We start from the raw sequence: 21,304 nt of genomic DNA, 5'->3' as shown, positions 1-21,304 counted from the left end.
CTCTATGGAAGAGCAGGATGTTAGCAGTACTATTTCATCTTAATCGAGTGATTCTGTTCCTGTTTTTGCTGACCTGGAGAGTTCTTAAGGTAAAAAAAAATAATTGGAGGAACATCCTGTTGGTTTCATGTGTACAGGAAATAAAAAAAAAATGATTCATCTATATATATATATATTTACACCAATCAGTTACAACATTAAAACCACCTGTCTAATATTGTGTAGGTCTAATATTAATCTAATTAATCTAATATTAATAAGGTCTAATATTATGCCGCCAAAACAGCACCAACCTGCATCTCAGAATAGCATTCTGAGATGTAATTCTTCTCAATCATCTATACAATTATCTAATCAACCAATCATGTGGCAGCAGTGTAATGGATCAAATCAAGCAGATACGGGTCAGGAGCTTCAATTAATGTTCACATCAACCATCAGAATGTGGGAAAAAATGTGATCTCAGTGATTTTGACCGTGGCATGATTGTTGGTGCCAGACGGGCTGGTTTGAGTATTTTTGTAACTGCTGATCTCCCGGGATTTAATAATTTACTCAGAATGTTGCCAAAAACAAAAAACATCCAGTGAGGGGCAGTTCTGTGGTTAGAAACGCCTTGTTCAGGGCTGGACTGGGAAGAGAAATCAGCCTTCAGGGATCTTACTTGGCAACTGGTCCAAAAGTTGTTGAGCAGGTGGTTTTAATGTTGTGGCTGTTTGGTGTATGTGTGTGGGTTTTTGGGTGGTTTATGAGGACATTTTGGATAAAGGGTATTATGTTATAAATGTGGTTTATGAGGACATTTCTAGTGTCTCCATAATTTAAATCGCTTAAAAAAAAAACATACTAAACTATGTATTTTTTTTAATTAATATTTAAAAATGCAGAAAGTTTTTTTGTGAGGGTTAGGTTTAGGGGTAGGGTTAGGGGATACAATCTATAGTTCGTACAGTATAAAAATTATTGTTATAGTTGTCTCCATGTCTATGGAGAGTCCTAATAAGGATAGCCGCACCAACATGCGTGTGTGTGTGTGTGTTTGTGTATATATATATATATATATATATATATATATATATATATATATATATATATATATATATATACAAATACATATGTATATATGTATATGTATTTATAAAGATATATGTATATTCCGTATGTGTGTATATATATATATACATTACAAATAATAGTAAAGTCATCAAACCTATGAAAAAACAAAAACGGAAGAATGGGAAGTATGTATTGAAAACAAAAACTATCAATTAAAACTCTTTTTTTAGCTTTTCAAAGTAGCAACTCTTTTCTTATATTACAGCTCAACACACGCTGCAGATTTTCTCTACCAACTTCATGTGTTATCTATCTAGGATGCTTCTTAAACTGTATTGAAGGAGTTCCCATGCTGGGCACTTGTTTGTTCCTTTTGCTTCACTAACCTGTCCCAACTCATAAAAATATATATATAAATAAATAATAAAATCAAATATTACATTAAATTAAATGACATTCAGTTTGTGAGAAATTCATATGTATGCATTTAATTTATTCTAATCTATAAAACTAATTTGACAATTTTAAAAACAAGCCTTTAGATCATTATAAAACATTAATTTATTCAAGTGTGCCCAAACTTTTGACTGATAGTGAATGTGTGTGTTTAATGTCTATATAATGTGTAATGTGTGTCTCCTTTTACATGTCTCAAAATATTTAAAATGATTGAATAATATGGTCTTTCAAATATCTAGTACAATTACATTTGGATCATTTTGACAGTGTTTTTATGATAAGGAGATAAAATCATCATAAATCAATAAATCAAATACCATAAATCTATTTTTATGTCTGGAGGTTTTACCCATCTTTGATTAACCCCAGTGCTGGTCACTCAACTGGAGCACCACTGACAAAAATGAGTGATGACATTTCAAGTTCTCTAATATGTTCCGTGTGACTCTTCATTTTAAATATGTCACCACCCTCCCCATCATGAGTGACTGAGTGACAGCTCCTCTCGCAGCACAATAACATGCCTGCGGCGGTCTTGTAGAAACCGCTGCACAGCTGCTTTTAGCATGCGGGTGAGTTCAAACTAATAGAAATGTCAAAATACCTCCAGTTCATCGACGTTCAACTCTCTCCTTGTTCAGACACTGTAACTATTTTAATTCAAATGACATTACATGTTGTTCTTCTGCTGTTGAAAAGCACCTTTCCCTCGATTCATTTCCCGCATACTTATTGATGTTGTAATTAAAAATTCTGTAAGGAAATGACAAGCTACTTATTCACATTTTTTATTGTTTTCAATTTAAAGGGATAGTTCATCCAAAAAAAATAATTCTATCATCAATTACTCATCCACATGTTGTTCCAAATGTGTTTGACTCAGTAGGACTGACCTACAAAAATAATGCAACCTAAGTATTAAAGATAAAAATAGTTTTTCTTTTGGAAGTTGCATTAAAAATCTGTTTAACCCTTCATTTTGAATGGGAATGATGCCTCTGCTTATAATCAATTCGAATAGCAAATGCTAGACATAAAGGCCAAGCTGTTCCTAGAAATACGTCCTGCTATGCCTTTGTCTCAAAATGACAACTTATTTAACAATCAATTTCAAAGACTATAAATACTCGTAGTACACATCATGTCAGCATCTTATGATGTTCTACTCTGTTTACACTCGTGCTCAATAAATCAAACATGGAGAATACACTGTCCACCTTCTCTGTACCGGTCTTTGATGTATCTGTCCCATTATCGTTAAATGCCACTGTGATCTGGAGATGCTGCGAATGGATTGGACACAGGGGTTGTAATCACATAGCTAGATTATGCATGCTGCGCAAAATACCGAGATGAAATGAATTTACAGCAGGACACAGATGCCAATCAAATCCGCACTATAAATCCTGCAGGACAACAATGACTGACCTGTAATCTGCATGGCAAGAGAGAACGCGATTCAGTGGCATAGGTATAATTTGAAAGTTTCATTTAAAAAAAAAAAAAAAAGTCATAAATAATAAAGCATAAATAAACGAATAAAAAACAAACACTACTTTTAAACCATATTGCAAGTATGTTTAATCCAACCTGATTTTGTGAATAGGAGTAGTGCGATTTCAGTTTTATTTATGTAATGAACGATTGTTTACGTTTACATAGATATACTGCGAAATATCTTTTTTTTTAATTCCTGGTTTACTTGACACTGTTGTTAAATCATGTTAGTGCTCTGGATTTTGTGTGTAATAACTTGAACTTGAACTTTATGTTTAATGCATTAATGTTGATATTTACTCATAACGAGATTATGATATACTGACTATTTAATAATCAGTCCTACGCTGTAAAACATTTTTGTAATTTTAATGGAAAAGAATGGAAAAATGCTGCATTTTAAAACTGTTAATTGGTACCTTACCATGTACGGTAAAAATATATTTTATTTACCAAGACATTATATGTAATTTTACAGTAAAATATTGTCGAATTTTTTTTTTTCCCTTATAGTTAATGGTGAAAATTTCTATTATGTTTAACAAGAAAAGACAATGTATATTTATGGTAAACTATTATAAAAAATTATGTTGAAAAACAATAATTGGTTATTCCCAGATGTCCCTGCTTGACCCATCCCATTTGATTACATTTAATTTAATTACATCGTATTTTTAATGTGCTTCTGGAAATGGTACTCTTGATAAAATTTAAGTCGTCGTGTGACCTTTTGTTTTTACACCTTTTACCACTGTGGCTATTAATAGTGCATTGAAAAGTGAAAAGCAGATATTTGTAATTCCAGTAGGTTGTTATTTTAACCCTTTAAGCTCTGAGGGTCTTTTTTAAAGATTTCCTGTTTCAGTGGCAAAAATTAAAGGCTTATAACTCAACAAAAAAAAAGAGGGTCAAGTGTTTGGTATCATTGTAAAGCAAACTTTTTTTTTATGGTAATTAAAAACCATTAATTACACTAATTTTGTGTTTATTCAACAAAGCAATCAAAATATATAGCATTTCAAAAATAATCTATCCTAGTGTCCAAAAACATCTGCAAGTGTCCATAATCCTCTTCAAACAAATACAACATAATAGTTGTACATTAAATACACATGCAAACACAACAATGACTAAAGACATGATATTTGTTATGAGATTTCACAGAATGATAAAGCCAGAGTCGTCTGGCTCTTTTTTCATGTGTGTGCAATGCACAGCGCAATGTCTTATCCAATCTTCCTGAGAGTGCTAAATCTAGCCACCTCTTAACTCAGCCAAAAGTCCAAATTGAGTTCCTGCATTTGCAGTTTGGAAATTTCACCAGCATGTGGTAATAAAGTTAATGTCCAAATTCTGAAAGTACAGAATTTCATAGAATCAAATAATGTCCTTGAAGATCGCTGTTGAATCAAAAAATGATGAGATTTGTGTTACATTTTCTAGAGGTCATGGTTTATTTTTTCAGTTATTATTATTTTTATTTTTACTGTTATGTTTAAGTGACTGCAAAGGAGGCCAGTGGAAGAAGGAGAGAGTAAAATGTTTGGATTTGGTATGATTTGTTTGACCACTTCCTTATTTTGAGTACATATTTGTTTCATTTGAAATGTCATTTGAATTTAGAAATATTTTTGGTTTAATTTTTTTCATGTTTCAATAAATGAATAACATTTTTCAAAATCAATGTCGACTGGTTGAAGTGAAGTACATGCCGATACAATCACTTGAAACACTAGTCATGATTTGTGTGTCAGTAGATGAAAATACTTTCATTCTCTAATACTTACATTCTCTGTAATTCTACATCCATATCCTGAACCACATTTTGCCAGCCATGCGTGTAAAAGGAATGTGTCCCATTTAACAAGGATGCACAAAATAATGTAAATCCATATTTTTAATTCTTCCAATTCATTGCATACAATCCATTTACACATCTAACTTCTTATGAATGTGCTGTCTTTGTTTATAAAGTTGGTGCATGACTTGAAATGGACTGTATAATAGGACGGAGACTGTGCTGGAGAAGTACCTCCATTGACCCGATTAGCGCATTGCACGCAAAGTACTTTTGCGCATACACTTAGTGCACACTTGTATGAAAATACCAATATTACATGGCCATGCCCATTGACCTTGCGCTTATGAGTTAAGGCATGTACTTGATGCAATCTCCTGGTGGCCATATGTAACAAGCACCAATCACATGTCTCTCTGCCCAAATATGGATGATTTTTGCAATGATCTAAACCCAATCCAATTTGTTTAGAATTCCATAATGCAACATAATTTCCAATGACGTCATCTGATCTAGGAAAGCCAACTCTAAGTAATGTTATGTGATATTTTATGTTCTGTTTATTTTTGTGAAGTCATAAGCAAAAACGTGGCATATGAGCAACATCTGTTCACATGAAACATAAATGTCAAAGACACATACTTAGCTATTACTCGCTATATTTTTATCTGTGAGTAAAACAAATATGCTATTCTCTTTGAGAGCTATCCAGCAAATGGCACATGGCTCTTTGCTGAGTTTGATGTTTTTACTGATTACAATAATATGTACAGTCATAAAATGTGACATAAATGATACAAACGGAAAACTTCTGATTTGTCAGCAAATTTCAAAGACTGTTCAGTTTTGTCATGATGCTTACATGCATTTTGAAGTAGAGCTTTTAAGATTTTAAACAATACCTATTTTGTATTGGTCAAGAATGTAGTTATTAATATTCAGACTTTTTTTTTCTTTGATTAAAATCATATAATTTATATAATGATTATATCATGATATATATGGTTGTTAACTGTAATATATGTAGGCACCAAAATTACATCCCGTTATGCCTTAAACTGTATTTTTGAATGGCAACAGTATTTTATGGTGAATTTCAGGTGCTAGTTTTTTTTACCAAAAATTAAACTGAATTTCTTTACAATGTTTTTTGGAGTCCCTTTTAAACATTTTACTTAGGGACGTAGCAACCACCTTTTGGGGAAAATTATTTATGTATTTTAATGATCATCACCATTTTTAGACCTAACATAACCTTAAGTTACCAAATTACTGTTCATAAGCCAAGCTGATAAGGTTTATTATGTGTCTCCCTCTTTCAGACCATTCTTACAGCCCTTATTTTACACCTATGCTGTGATTGAACCTGCTTAATTAATCATGACTACCATATATCCACTTTAGCATGCCTGTTTGCTTCAGAATAGTGCATAGCTAAAATTGCACAGCAGTCAACGATGTATTGGGCTACTGTAGATAAAGGTTTGAAAATTGAAACATAAGCCCAAGAGAGAGAGAGAGGTTGATGCGAAGCTTGCGTTCTCATAGGGAGGGTAACAGGAGGGTCTCTTCCCCGAGGACTTGCCTCAGGATAGCATGTTTCTTTTGATCTCCACTTCTTTGTGTGACACTGTACAGGACAGCCTGAAGTTGAAAATTAGACGAGCATTTCATAGCATGACAGCTTTATCCTAGTTTCTCTGCTGACTAAGCCGAAGACTCGACATGTTTGATTTTTTGTTTTGTACTGCCTTTTGTGCCTAAGCCAAGGTTTCTAAGCCATTACTGTCTATATTAAATACAATTTACTGTCTCATAATATTAAATTTGATTTCATTTCTCTACCCATAACCATAACCACACCTCTATAGAGTATTCTTTTTACTCTTTAAGGAAAAATGTTATCCTAAAATGAAAATGATGTCATAATTTATGCACCCTCTAATTTATTTCAAACCTGTATGACCTTTTTATGTCGAACACAAAAGGAGAATCTTTTATCAATATCCTGATATTTTTTGTCATTTCATGCCTGATTAGGAGATTAGACTTTGGGCTGGTTTTATGGACTTGAACAATTATCTTATGGGCCTATAATTTCCTTCTGATTTTAGGGGTTTGGTGCATGGGCTATGGTTTGGGATATGGTTTTTGGCCTATGTTTGTTTGATGGAAATATTTTTCCACAAACAAGTCCTACTTTCATAAATTGCATTATGCATGCAACTCTTGTCTTATTTTCAACCTTACTCTGCCAATAAACATTATGATTTGTGTATATATACAGCTATGAAAAACTTTCCCAATGTTGCACAATTACACTAAATTATCTGACATAATTCATCTGCTGATAAAAAAACAAATAAAAAATGGACAGGCATGAATAGCTTTTAATGGATGGCGGATCTCGTAATTGAATTAACCTCAAACAGATTCATTCGTTCCCTGTGTGAATTGAATCACTGCCTTTTTCTTTCACCCACTTGTAGAACAACTGAGGACATATTCCCAGAGTCCCACTCCCATAGCTCATCAAAAGGGCCGCCGTATTGCTTCGTATCAAGTTCATGATTAAAACAAGTCTCAGTGTTACTTAGTGTTGTTATTTGTGGTTTTGAAAATGGATATGACAAAGCGAGGCCCCTCCTGAGACGCAATATGTTGCCTCAAACCCGAGACAGTTTCATATAGCAAATGTTGCAGCATTCATTTATATTAATGTATCCCAGTCTATTGGTATTCATGGTGTTTGTGGATTTTTGTGCTTACACATATATTTAGAAGTATAGAGAGTGGAAAAAATATAATTTAAATGTAATCAAATAGCAAAGGGAGCAGTACTGAAGTTTTGTGTCTAACAAATTCACTTTGATGGTGTACATTTTATGTTCTCTGAACTGAAGATATGGTGTGGGTGAATGCAGATGATAGTGGCTTTTATCAGTACAGTGTTTGCATACATTTTTCCCAGTCACAGCAAGTCATGAACACTACATGGCCAAAAGTATACACCATGTTCTAAACAACAGGTTTTGCCATTTCATCTGCATCCTTTACTAAAAGTAGTGTTCATTTTTGAAATTTTTATTGTTTTAATTACAGTAACAATGTCTTTTAAATTTAGTCCAAATATGTTCTTGTCATACATACATTTTAGTCAATTAAAAAAGCATATAATTATAAAAAATGGCGTATAACTTTATTCGAGAATAACATTTTAATTGACAATAATGTGCACAATGATATATATATTAAAGCATTTAGAAATTTTTCTAAACATTTGCTAATGTACAATAAGGTTGCATTTGTTAACATTAATTAACTACATTAATTAACATGATCTAACAATAAACAATATTTTTTTCCAGTACTAATTAATATTGGTTAATGTTTATTTCAACATTTAGTCATATTTTCTTTTTATTAAAACGTGTATAATATTTAATGCAACATGAACTAACAAGGTACAACAGTATTTTTTATAAATTAATATTAATAAAGATTAATAAATGCTGTAAAAATATATTGTTCATGGTTAGTTCTTGATAACTAATGCATTAACTAATGTTATATATAGATCCTTATTGTAAAGTATTTCCATTTAAATCAAACACATAAATGATTAACAAAATACAACTGTCCTTGTTGTGAAAACCGGTGCCCTTGAACTAATAGCATACACTGTAATGTGTATTACTAACTTTTTAGAAGTTGATATATTGTTAATTTATTATTCATTCGATACATATCTGTCTTGTCTTTCTTAGCATTGACAAAATTATAATAATAATAAAAAATCTTATCTCAAATATTCTTATTTTTAAAAATCTGACAAGGACAACTGTGTTTGCATGAGATTTAAAATAATCGCATTATTCAATGCTTTTGACGTCAAACCGTGAAGAGACATGCGTTCACCGGTAAAGGTGTTTACATGCCACGTGAAATTGCCGTCAGGGTCTGTTGTGGAAGAACTTGATTGGCTAGCACAAAGCCCAGACCCGAACCCCACTGCACACCATTGCGATTAATTGGAATTCCAATTTGTGCCATCAGCCAACATCAGTGCCTGACCTCACCAATGATTGTGTATAAATGCCAGCAAATCCCCACAGCCATGTTGCAACATCTAATGCTTCCCAGATGGGTGGAAGCTGCTATCGCAGCAAAGGGATGACCAACTCCATAGTAATCCTTTCGATTTTCGACATTAAATGTTCAACAAGCACATGTTGTATGGAGTGTTGCTGTTCTTATGTCTACATACTGTACTTTTGGCCATGTAGTGTAAAGTACAGTATGGACAGTTTTTTGGTCATATGAGCATTTACTCATTTACCCTTTGAGTTGAGTCTGGGAATTGAGTCATAGGCGTTTTTCCACAGAATTTATGAAAAAGTAGGAGGCATGAGCTTAAATTGTTATTTGCTCTAAAAACCAGAATTGCCCTTCGGCTATTTTGATGCAGTGTATTTTATGCCTGTCAAAGACTGTAATTGCATGACCCTATTTGCCGTCGGTATCACCATTTTGATGTCAATTGAAAAGGAGAAATGATGTGCCCACTCTGGGCTGCATCCTGAAAACACTTCTTTATCCTTTTTTTGCCCTTACACTCTCAGTAGTCTCAGAAAGATGCTTTTATATTTTCTCTAGAGTTTATTTTTGATTGTTATTCTGAGGTATTGTATGCAGCACTAGGCAGTGCCAGGGGAAAAACGTGATATCTTTTGAAGGATATTTACTGCAACCTCTCTTTGTCTCCATTTGCTGTTTTCTCTCACACTTTTGATTTGAGAGTTGCTGATGTGGCCACAAGTATAATGAGCTGACATCTGTGGACGTTCATTTCCCCTCAAACTGGTTAAACTCGACATTAGCTTTGCTGGTCTACCTAACAATTGAATAAACATGTCTTCCAGGATTTGGATTCCAGCTCTGAGGTTGATGAAAGCTCGGATGAAGACAGTTCTCTGGAGGGTAACTTTAGCAAGAAGATACCAAGAGGTAAGAGATCAAAAGCAAGCAAAGGAGACTCCTTGACGCCCTCCAGCCCAGATTCACCTATCTCCCTTGAGTTGAACCATGGTTCAGAGGAAGACAACCGTCTCCAGACCAGGGATTTACAAAAGCATTACCTCAACTGCTCCAGGAAAGGCTTAGATGGCCATTGCAGTATGGTGGGCAGGCTTCTGGAGAATTATGGGACCTTTATTCCCAACCATGATCCACATCTGTACAATGCCACTGCTGCCAGTACCAAATCTATTGCGGGATACTCCATCCTAGCTTTTCCTGACTTCTGGGGTCACCTGCCTCCACAAGGGCAAGAGCCAATGGCTAAGAGACCACCCCATGTTCAAAGGTGAGCAATCAAATCTCTCCTTTTTTGGCTTTTTAGGACTTTTATTCACTGGGACTGTCAAGAGAATACAGAAAATAATGGGGAAAAGAGCAGGGATACATGGTTAACAAAAACTCTAAACTGGATTTAGGTCTAAGCTGGTTTAAAAGTTACTCAGAGGTCCTTAGAGGACAAAAATGTCTGCGTCAAAAACTGCCATAAATATAAAATGTATTAATATTATTTTCCACTTTCACTGACATACATTTTTAACCAGCATCAGTCTTGATCATAACTACCAAATATTCATTCATTTTCAGGATTTGAATCCTTTAAATGCCAGTTTGTTTACATAATGCCACTGTTGTTTTTTACACACACACACACACACACACACACACACACACACACACACACACACACACACACACACACACATGCACGCACACACAAATTTATCAATACACACATACAAACACACACTGACATACATACCAATACATGCATTCAATTGGCCTGCAGTGATCTATATAATACAGCAAACAGAAAATAGGAAAAAAATCATGTATTTGCTCCATAGGCTAAATATGAGAAACACAACGCCATCTGGTGGAAGATATAAAAATATTTAATTGTGAAGCCTGGGCTCCAGAATTAAAGCATAATATCATAGAATTCATGATTTTATGCTTTAATGGCACTGGGATCAAATATTGCAGTTTAATGGGTTTCAATGGGGACATTTTTGTCCTTAAGGTCCTGAGTGTAACTATTTTGTGTACACAGTATATTATAGATATATTATAGGAACGGAGGTTGAAATACCAAATTCCCCCAAAAATACACACCTTTGGCAAAATGTATGCCGTTGACATTAACACAACCAAAATGATAGAAAAAACAAAAATGAAAAAGACAAAAATGTCCTGAAGGTCGCATAAGAGTGAAGGTAGTCTAGGTGGTCTCTTAGCCTGGGCAAGCTGGTCTTCAGATGTTCTAGCTCAGTGGTTCCCAACCCTGTTCCTGGAGGCCCCCCAACACTGCCCTTTTTGGATATCTCCCTAATCAAACACACCTGATTCAACTCATCAGCTCATTAGTGGGGACTCCAAGACCTGAATTGGGTGTGTCAGAAAAGGGAGATATGTACAAAATGTGTAGTGTTGTGGGGGCCTCCAGGAACAGGGTATGGAAGCACTGGTCTAACTAGTCTCTTGCCTAGCCAAGCAGGTCTTAAGATGGTCTAGCTGGTCAAATGCTCAAAACCTCTCTGAAACCAGCAAACAGACCAGCATGACCAAGCTTGGAAACCAGCTAATCAGGAAAGCCAGATTCAAACTTGCAAACATTGTGACATGGGTCAATTCCTTGTCACATATACATTAACAACTAGGCCATGTCTACAATCAACTCTCCTATTTTCTCTTCATCATCATAAATATGTTTGATGGATTGCATAAAATGCATATATTTTGCACAGCGCTAGGTATTTTAGTGATACGTTGGACATCACAGTTGTAAAAACATCAAGGAACTCCCTGTTCACCTATGATCACTTTTCTTGTTTCATATTTTTAAAATGACAAATCTTGCTTTAAAAGAGGTGTCATGGGGCACAGCATAGCACAATTACTTGCCATTATATACTGCGACAAGCATCTCATGGTGATCTAACTATTTGTTTTTTACTAGCATGAAACACAAAAGAAAGCTGTTTGATTCCATAGAGACAATTTCAAAAACCACCCCAAGACTCTATTATTTGTACATATTGGTTTAGTCTTGCGTTTCTGTACAAACCCCATATCATGAATAACATTTTCAAACCTTTTTGTAAATGGCTGCTTGTGCTTTGTTTGCAAGTTGAGATTGCAAACAAAACAATCCAAATATCAGACTTTGACACAATTTACTTGTCTATTATTCATTACTGATTACGTATTAACGTAATGTAATTATGCATTAATTAATGAATAATTGCAAACATGAGAACGTGAGCCTTTTTAATCCATAACCTTAATTCAGAGTATACAAACTCACTCTAAGCAGAAAGGAAGTGTTTTAAAAATATATTCTTTCTCATAACTCATGTTTTTCCTCTAAGTTAAACTCTCTCGCCTTGAGTTGTCTTTATGTTCTCACTCCCTGCTTTGCTCTACAGGCAGCCAAATACACTTTTCTAGTGAGAAACCCCTTAAAACTATAAATCTAATTATAGTTGCCCCCTTCAGTTAAAAACTTGCTTTTGCTGAAAACTTTCTTCCATATGTAAGGAAGAGATTATAGGAAATTGACATTTATTTCAGTCATTTTGCTTTTTATTGGGTTTCCTCAAGGGTAAGATTAGTTTGTATGAGTTCTATCACTGTCATTTTTACTATCAGAAAAGAATAGACATTTTGGGTGTCTGAGGAAGAAAGTGTCAGACAAACTGTTACTTTTCGATATATTTAATTCCATAAGGTGGCTTGCTACTTCACTCTTAACGTTTCATAATTCTAGAGCATTGCGGTTAAATTTACCACCATCAATTTTGGCATGCCATCTCATAAATTATTCATTTGAAATGGTTCATATTTGAAACATTTTCGACATTTAGTGTGACACCTCATTCTCTCATTTTCCACATTACGAAAATGGTCATTTCAACAGGTTTCATCACCAAGTTTTTATTTTTCCAATCATAGCTTTCTCCACACCAAATCTAACCTTAATTAAGGAGAGAGAGTGGCTTTTTTTATTGTCTTAGGTCTTTCTGCGAGGTAAATATTTTGATGAGAGTGCTTCAGGTTTATACAGTAGCTGGCCACGCCACATTGTAAACTAGCTGTTTTTTGCCCATTTATTCAACTCCATTATCAAATGAAATTTACTCTCAGGACATCCAATCCACACAGATTGGTTTTTGCTTATTCGCATCAGGCCAAGGCCTTATTTTTCTATCTTTTTGTTCGAAAACAAATAACATTACCAAACAGCAGAGAAAATTAGCCAGTTGGCATCACAGGGTGCAAAAAGATGAGACATCATTGGTTTGATTAGGAAAAAGCATCATCCAAACCGAATTGAGAATAATCACTATCATCAATGCCTTTTTGCAGACAAATGGCAATTTTTTATCCCCCAGAATATTTGATATGCGCAGCTTGCAGCAATAGCTGAATGGATTTGCTTACTAGTTGTTAAAGTAATGTCTAATGATAAAACTGTCACATTTTTAAATTGTATGCTATATACTGTTTTGGAAAAGAGAGAATAGGGTATTTAGCTTGTTGGGTCAACAGCCAAGGGGATTTTATAATGAGAGCTCCCCCTGCAGGCAGACCAGTCGATTATAATTAATGCCAGGGTAAGATAATACAGTAATGTCATCAATTTACACTAAATGATTACATTGAAAATATCCTAAACATTTCCTAGATTTAAGATGCAAAATATGATGGAAACGTTCCATGAAACTTGTCTGTGAAAATGGTGCATCCATTTGTTTGTGGAACATAAAATGTGACCATGAATAATCAAATGCCAAAATCCATGTTGATTCAAATGAGATATTTTATTATAGATCTTCTTCACAATAATCTGTGATCCACTCTTGGAAACCAAAGCTTTGGTTCACTTATGATTTTCCTTCCTTTTTTTCCCCACCTAGAAATAAAGTTTTCGAAGACATCCAGCGTCTTCTCTGCCCAGAGAAGATCATCAACAAGGTTGTTTTTGATATGGAGGATCCTAGGTAACTCAGACAAAGGCATCTTCATTAGATACACCAGTAATGAATCCTCTTGATGCTACGCTTAAAATCTTAAATCCATTAAGTGCTTTTGATGCATCTTAATGGATGTTTCACAGACATGCCAAATTGACTCTGCGGTGACAAGCACAATGTGAAAGATCTTCAGTACAGTGTTTTTCAAAAAAGCACTTTAATTGCAGCAATATGAACACATACCTGAAATGGCTATTAAGGTCTTAATAGATTTCTAGGAACAATCTTATTTGCGAGTTATACAGGTATTATTTTTTTTAATCATAGTTTCATTGCACATTTTTATCCAGTCAAGCTTGATGTGACATGGCCATTGCTGTCAGGGGCATTCGGAGTGATAGACCCCTGAATGGACAATGTCTCACTGCCACTGCAGATGTTGATGGACAGCTTGTCGTCTCTAGCTGCTGTTTACTGTCACATATTGCCGGTTGCAGTAGATTACGGATACAAAGCAATGTTTTAGTGTCCAAGACAAGAACCTCCATCATGCAGACATGGATATGCAGAGATCTTATTTATCATTTGCAGTGTGATTGGAATTTATTGACATCGGCAATTGGTGTAGACTGAATGATATGCAAGAATCATTGTTAGTATCGTTAATTATTGTCTTGGCCCAACTGTGATGTTAACATCATTTGTTTCTTAAATGAATTTGGCAATATGGCATGATATGGTGGAATATAACATACTCAATCAACACAGCTGTCGAAAAATGTGTCTCTGTGTCTTTTTCTCTTTTTCCTTTCAATTTTTAATTCTCTCATTAATTGTTAATTTGCCATTCTTTCTTTCCTTTGTTTCTTTCTTTCGTTCCTTCCTTAATTCTCTTCTCTTCTCTTCTCTTCTCTTCTCTTCTCTTCTCTTCTCTTCTCTTCTCTTCTCTTTTCTTTTCTTTTCTTTTCTTTCTCTTTTCTTCTCTTCTCTTCTCTTCTCTTCTCTTTCTTTCTTTTCTTTCTTTCTTTCTTTCTTTCTTTCTTTCTTTCCTCCCCTCTCCCTTTTCCTTCATTCCATCCTTCCTTCCTTCTTTTTTATTTTTTCTCTCCATCCATCCTTCCTTCCTTCCTTCCTTCCTTCCTTCCTTCCTTCCTTAATTCTCTTCTCTTCTCCTTTTTATTTCCTTCCTTACCAATTTTTCTTTCTTTCTTTCTTTCTTTCTTTCTTTCTTTCTTTCTTTCTTCCTCCCTACTATCTTTTCCTTCTTTCCTCCCTTCTCCCTTTTATTCCTTCCTTCTATCCTTCCTTCCTTTTTTTCATGTTTTTTTCTCCATTCCTCCTTCCTTCCTTCCTAACATAATTCTCTTCTCTTTTTTATTTCCTTCCCCTTTTCCCTCCTTCCTTGCTTCCTTCCTTCTCCATTTTCCTTCCTTAATTCTTTTCTTTCTTTCTTTCTTTCTTTCTTTCTTTCTTTCTTTCTTTCTTTCTTTCTTTCTTTCTTTCCCTTTTCCCTCCTTCCTTGCTTCCTCCCTTCCTTCTCCCTTTTCCTTCCTTAATTCCTTCCTTCCATCCATCATTCCTCTTGTCCTTCCTTTCTTATTTCTATTGTTCTCCATTCTTCCTTCCTTCCTTCCTTAATTCTCTTCTCTTCTCTATTTCATTTTCTTCCATACCCATTTTCTTTTTTCTTTCTTTATTCCTTAATTCCTTCCTTCCTTTCTTACTTCCATCCATCATTCCTCTTGTCCTTTCTTCCTTATTTTTTCTCTTCATCCTTCCTTCTTTTTCTTGTTTTGTTCTCCATTCTTCCTTCCTTCCTTAATTCTCTTCTGTTCTCTATTTTATTTTCTTCCATACCATTTTCTTTCTTTCTTTCTTTCTTTCTTTCTTTCTTTCTTTCTTTCTTTCTTTCTACTCTCATCTCCTTCTTTCCTTGCTTCCATCCTTCCTTCCATCCTCCCTCTTTTCCTTCCTTCCTTATATCTTTATTTTTCTTTTTTCTCTCCATCCTTCCTTCTTTTTCTTGTTTTTCTCAAATTCTTCCTGCCTTCCTTTCTACCTCTCTCCCCCTTATTTAGTCCCCAGAGTTCCTATGAGACATATCCCAGCTACCTTCGATTCTTCTCCAAATTTGAGAGCGGAAACCTGCAAAAAGTCATTCAAGTCCGCAGGTGAAGCTCTGCATTACAACACAGCACACGTACACAAGCACACACATACACAAACACACACATACACAAACATGTACCGCAGACAGCTCAGCAAGTGCCCTTGGGCCTCATTTGTAGTGTATTCGCAATCACACACACTCTCTCTCTCTTTCTTATGTTTCCACTCTTTCAGCAAGCTTGTTTCATCAATGCATGCAAGATCAAATCAAAGTCGCAGTCTGCCGAGCAGTTCCGATGTGCTTAAATAAAAGAGCCAACGTTACATTTTCCAAATGAAATGTGGTGGTGCATCAACAGATGGAGATGGAGTGAGACAATTCTCTCTGCCATTTATGTAACACGTTTCTGAGTCTCTCTCTCTAGCTCCACTTACTGCTCTCCTATTCTCTCCTATGCCCGCTTTGTCTGATTTTCTCTTTTCTCTGTCTCTCTCTTAGTCACGAATATGATCTGATTCTCAATGCTGATGTCAACTCCTCTGCACACTATCAATGGTTCTATTTTGAAGTGAGCGGTATGTTGGCTGGTGTGCCTTATCGTTTTAATGTCATCAACTGTGAGAAAGGAAACAGCCAGTACAACTACGGTAATACATTATAGGAAAATTCTGTCACAATGTATTCACACTAATGTCATTCTAAATCCATATTACTTTCTTTGTTATATGTAATAAAAAGGAGATATTTTAATGGAGATAGCCATCTGTCTTTTTCAATATAATGTAATAATGACATGCATGTTCACGCAAGTTATTTAGCACTAAATACAAAGCAACTACTTGCATAAACATGCATGCCACTGTTAACAAGCTCTCGTGAACGTGCAACTTTAATATTTTAGCTAAAAATGGATGACATAATGTTGTTCCTCACAAAACCTATCGAATGCCTTTAGAACCTTAATCAAATAACGCAAGAATGGCATGGACCACTATTATGATACTTTGGATCCTTTTTTAAGCTTTACTGCCATAGTATTGAAAGGATGGAGGGCTGTGTTCATTGCAACATCTCATTTTGTGTTCTGCATATGGCAAAAGTTTTCTAATGCTGCCTACTAAGCTTGCATGCTCTATGAATGTTCAGTGATTTTGAGAACTTTTATTGCTGTGAGAAATTTCTCCCCCCAAAACCGCTACCTCATACACAAAGTAAACAAAGCTTAAGATGCCTCAGTGGAAGCTGCTAAATCATATCTTAGTTTCACGTTGCTCTCAGACACAGCTTTTGGCAAGAGAACCAGCCATATATCCCCAGAAAATACAGGCATTACATTCTGGCATTTCCGAGTTCCTCCCTTATAAAGTGTTTTCAGTGGCCCTTGACTGTCTTTTCTTAATTTTGCTGTGCAGCTGGGTATTATAAGAGACTTGCGCTGGCCCAAAGTCAGGCTTTTATGTCTCTATATTAAATAAGATGTCCTTTGCTGATGACCTTATTGAAGTTCAGGTAAAACTTATTCCCAACAAACATCCATTTTGAGGGAATGCATTTTATGAAATGTCACTGGCTCTAACTTAAGAGCATCAACTTAATGGGAAGGTTAAAAGACAGCAAGATATTCTTAGGCATTTTGAGCAAAACCAGAGATGGTATTAGGAGGAGACAGGCCTCTCACTGAAAATTTGAGAGGCAACTCTTAGGTTGACAGCGGTGGGAAATAAACTTTTCAATTGTTTTTTCAGTTTATTGGAATAGGCATTATTGTAGGCATTACTGTAAATAGCCTTTACTGTAAGACATGCATGCACATTGGACCAACCAATAAAACACTTGTAATTTTTTTGGAAAGATTTGACCATATATGATTGTATTGGTGATTTAACACGTTGTAACGGAAGCTTTGGAATACTGTTGTCAGACAATTCCAGTCTTTCACATTCAAGTAGACAGGAGCTGTACTTGCACACAGCAGAACACAATGTTCTTAATCAGTCTATGTTATTTTCTAATTAAAACATGTACATATACATAACTAGATTATTGACTTAAGAAGCAAAAATGTATAAGATATTAAGAATTTGTTTCAGGAAATATATCTTGAATTCAACAAAATACTGATTTTATTTAATTTTATTCTGTTTGGAGGCATTACCAAGTTGGCTGCTGACTAAAACAACTTTCTTCATAAAGACATTGCTTATATGCAAGAGAATATACCTTTTCTGAGTTGCAGTTTTATACTCCACACACGGGCTTCAAAATTATTTATATGTATTAAATTCAAGGTGAACCAAAAATTGCTTGTATTTTGTAAACAAATGGGCATTACCACAGTTAAAACATACACACCGTTGTCGCTTAATTTGCTGGTGATTATTATCAAAATGAATACGTGCATGCTTCGAAATTACAGTCTGTTTAACTCACTGGTTGTGGGAAACTTCTTAAAGTAACCCATGCTCTGTTTCAGGCATGCAGCCTGTACTGTATTCTGTGAAGGAAGCTCTGGAGGGCAGACCACAATGGGTACGAACAGGCTCTGAGATCTGCTATTACAGGTAATGTCAACTTTTGCTGAAGACTGAAGATACAGTTTATTTAGTGTTTGTGTACTACCCAGTGGTCATAGGAACAAAGTGCTCTTAAAATGAAATGAAAATGAAGACCATTTAACTGAAAATGAAAATTCTCTCATTATTCACTCACCCTGATGCTATCCCAGATGCGTCTTTCTTCTGCAGAACACAAATGAAGATTTTAGAAGAAGGTAGAGCTCTGTCAGGGTCTTATAATGGAAGTATATGGGTGCCAACATTTTGATGGTCCAAAAGTCATATTTAGGCAGCAATAAAGTAATCCACATGACTCCAGTTGATCAGTGAATGTCTTCTGAAGCAAATAGATGTTTTAGTAAAAAAAAGAAATCAATAATGAAAAAGTTATAAACTTTAAAAAAATGCTTCCTACCAGCAGCTGACGCAAAGCGTAAGCGTGTCGGCGAGTTCACATGAGAATTAGGAAATGGAACTTATTTACAACAGAAGATTGAACGTCATGCAAGAGTTCAGCCATTTCAAAAAGCGTCAGAGTCCTGGATGGAAGCGGCGACTGAATTATCAACTTGTTTCTTACATAAACCTATCGATTCTCTTCAGAAGACATGGATTACTTTTATGCTGCCTAAATGTGACTTTTGGACTGTCAATGTGCTGGCACCTGTGCACTTCCATTATAAGGACCTGACTGAGATCCATCTTCTTCTAAAAATCTTTATTTATGTTCTGCAGAAGAAAGACAGTTATACACATCTGGGATGGCACTAGGGAAAGTGAATAATGAGAGAATTTTCATTTTTGGGTGAACTATTCCAGTAAGTGTCATCATTATGGAACATTGAAAGTAAATTAAAACTGTTCTCTTTATCTTATTTCTCCTCACTTTATTTTTACTTCACCTCCCCTCACTTCACGCTTCTTTACTTTTTATAAGGCAAAAACTATTGCAACAAAGCTGTTTTTGACTCCTTCACAGAAATCATTTCTGTCCTAGAAGAGGTCAAAGTTCTTTCTACACCCTGACTTTCACGGTGACCTTTTGCCATGATGACGACGTGTGCTACTTGGCTTACCACTACCCTTACACCTACACCACCCTTCAGGTGCTTGACTTTACCTGGTGTGCTCTGTGAGTGTTTTCGAGGTGATCTCTTTGGATCTCAAGCATGTTTTGGAAAGGAAAAGGATTGTTCTGCGATCAAAATGCATTCATGCAAAACAATGAAAAAATCTTGTGCAAACACAGCCAAAGTTTGAAATATAAAACTGCTATAATTCTTTCAACCTTAAAGGGCAGATCTCATTAAACCTGTCAGAAACATATCCGGGTCATATTTCAGCCCACAATCAAGTTACAATAATGTTTTGGACCAGTAAGATTTTTGTCTTTGCAACAATTTGTCATTGTAAATAAGCATAAAAAATAATCATATCATGTTTATATTGTAAAGATCTTATACATATTGGTTTTGTTTGTTGCTCTGCCATTAGTTTAAGTTTGGATTATTATTATAATAATTTTTTTACACAATTTTATGAAATTATTTGTTTGATCAATGTCTTAAAAATTGTAATAATGTCACAATGGAATATGTTTTAATTTTCATAATTTTCTTTATTTATAAAATACATATTCATTTATGTACTTCGTGGTAAAATATGACCCAGACATGTAATTGGCAAGTTTTGTAAGTGTCACCCTAAAGTAGGTCAGGCTGGGCCAAAAATGTTATATTAACGCAATATCACTTGAGCAAGAGTGCTGTTTGTCCAGCTATCAGCACTACTGTGATTCTGAGGTAATCATAGCTGTGCTGATAGATAGACAATACAGCACAATTGTATGTGTGATATTGCTTTTATATAACACTTACGAACAAGTAAATTAAAAATGTAGGGAAATACTAAGGACTACTCCCCGCTCTTGTATGTGGTATTTACTTTCTTACCCCACAGATTCAGGATCTGCCATCGCTAGTTTAAAAGATTTGCCCAAGCCTCTGTTACTAATTGAAAAACCACATTTTTTAACTAGTAAGGAACAAGTCTATTTCTAACAAGTTATTGTGGAAACAAAGAAGTGTGTGTGTGTGTGTGTGTGTGTGTGTGTGTGTGTGAGAGAGAGAGATAGAGAGAGAGACCACGTCCAATCTTGGATTGATGCTGCCATACATGCTATCGGATTACCCTACGAGTATTTCACTCACGTTCAAGTGTTTTGTTGTCAGAGAGAAAACATAGAGGATGCCAGTTTCATTCTTGTTGCCATTTTGAAAGTTTACATCTTCTCCTTACTCTGAAAATCAGGTCGATTACTTTGTCTGTAGTGACTCTCAGCTGTGATCGGCAGTAATGCTGAAGTTCTTAGTTTAACTCTAGTTCTCAGCTATAGTGTAGTATTATTACAGTGATCATGGAGCAAAAGACAATTCTGGTGTTGTGCCGAAATCTGACTCCCTACCAGATTCTTACTACCCAATGATAATTCCTGATTGGTACATATGCCTAAAGCCCACTCCTAACCCTAAGCATAGTAGGAAGGTATTGGTCCCGATCCCTAAAGCCCACCCCTACACCTACCCCTAAACATTACCATACTAGGGAGTGAAAAATCGGCACGACACCAGATGACTTCAAAGAAATTTGTGTACTGACTGATAACTCACCATTTTTCAATGTCAGCTCAACTGCTCATAGCACACATAAGACGGCCTTTTGTTGCCACCTGCTGCCTCAAATCTTTAAAGTCACAGGAATGAATGCAAATTCACAT

General features: G+C 35.2%; 1 protein-coding gene across 3 annotated transcripts in view; it reads left to right on the top strand.

The window, feature by feature from the left end:
* Window positions 1-21,304, top strand: part of LOC127638267 (cytosolic carboxypeptidase 4) — a 239,678-nt gene that overhangs the window by 92,024 nt on the left and 126,350 nt on the right. For all 3 annotated transcript variants that reach the window (XM_052119726.1, XM_052119723.1, XM_052119724.1), the window contains 6 exons: window positions 9,733-10,175; window positions 13,807-13,890; window positions 15,942-16,034; window positions 16,472-16,620; window positions 18,447-18,534; window positions 19,508-19,634. In XM_052119726.1, the coding sequence (XP_051975686.1) occupies window positions 9,733-10,175; window positions 13,807-13,890; window positions 15,942-16,034; window positions 16,472-16,620; window positions 18,447-18,534; window positions 19,508-19,634 (984 nt within the window). The remainder of the gene's footprint in view (window positions 1-9,732; window positions 10,176-13,806; window positions 13,891-15,941; window positions 16,035-16,471; window positions 16,621-18,446; window positions 18,535-19,507; window positions 19,635-21,304) is intronic.

Source organism: Xyrauchen texanus, chromosome 46, assembly GCF_025860055.1.
Source record: "Xyrauchen texanus isolate HMW12.3.18 chromosome 46, RBS_HiC_50CHRs, whole genome shotgun sequence".
Taxonomy (NCBI): domain Eukaryota; kingdom Metazoa; phylum Chordata; class Actinopteri; order Cypriniformes; family Catostomidae; genus Xyrauchen; species Xyrauchen texanus.
This window is presented reverse-complemented; position numbering and strand designations above follow the sequence as displayed.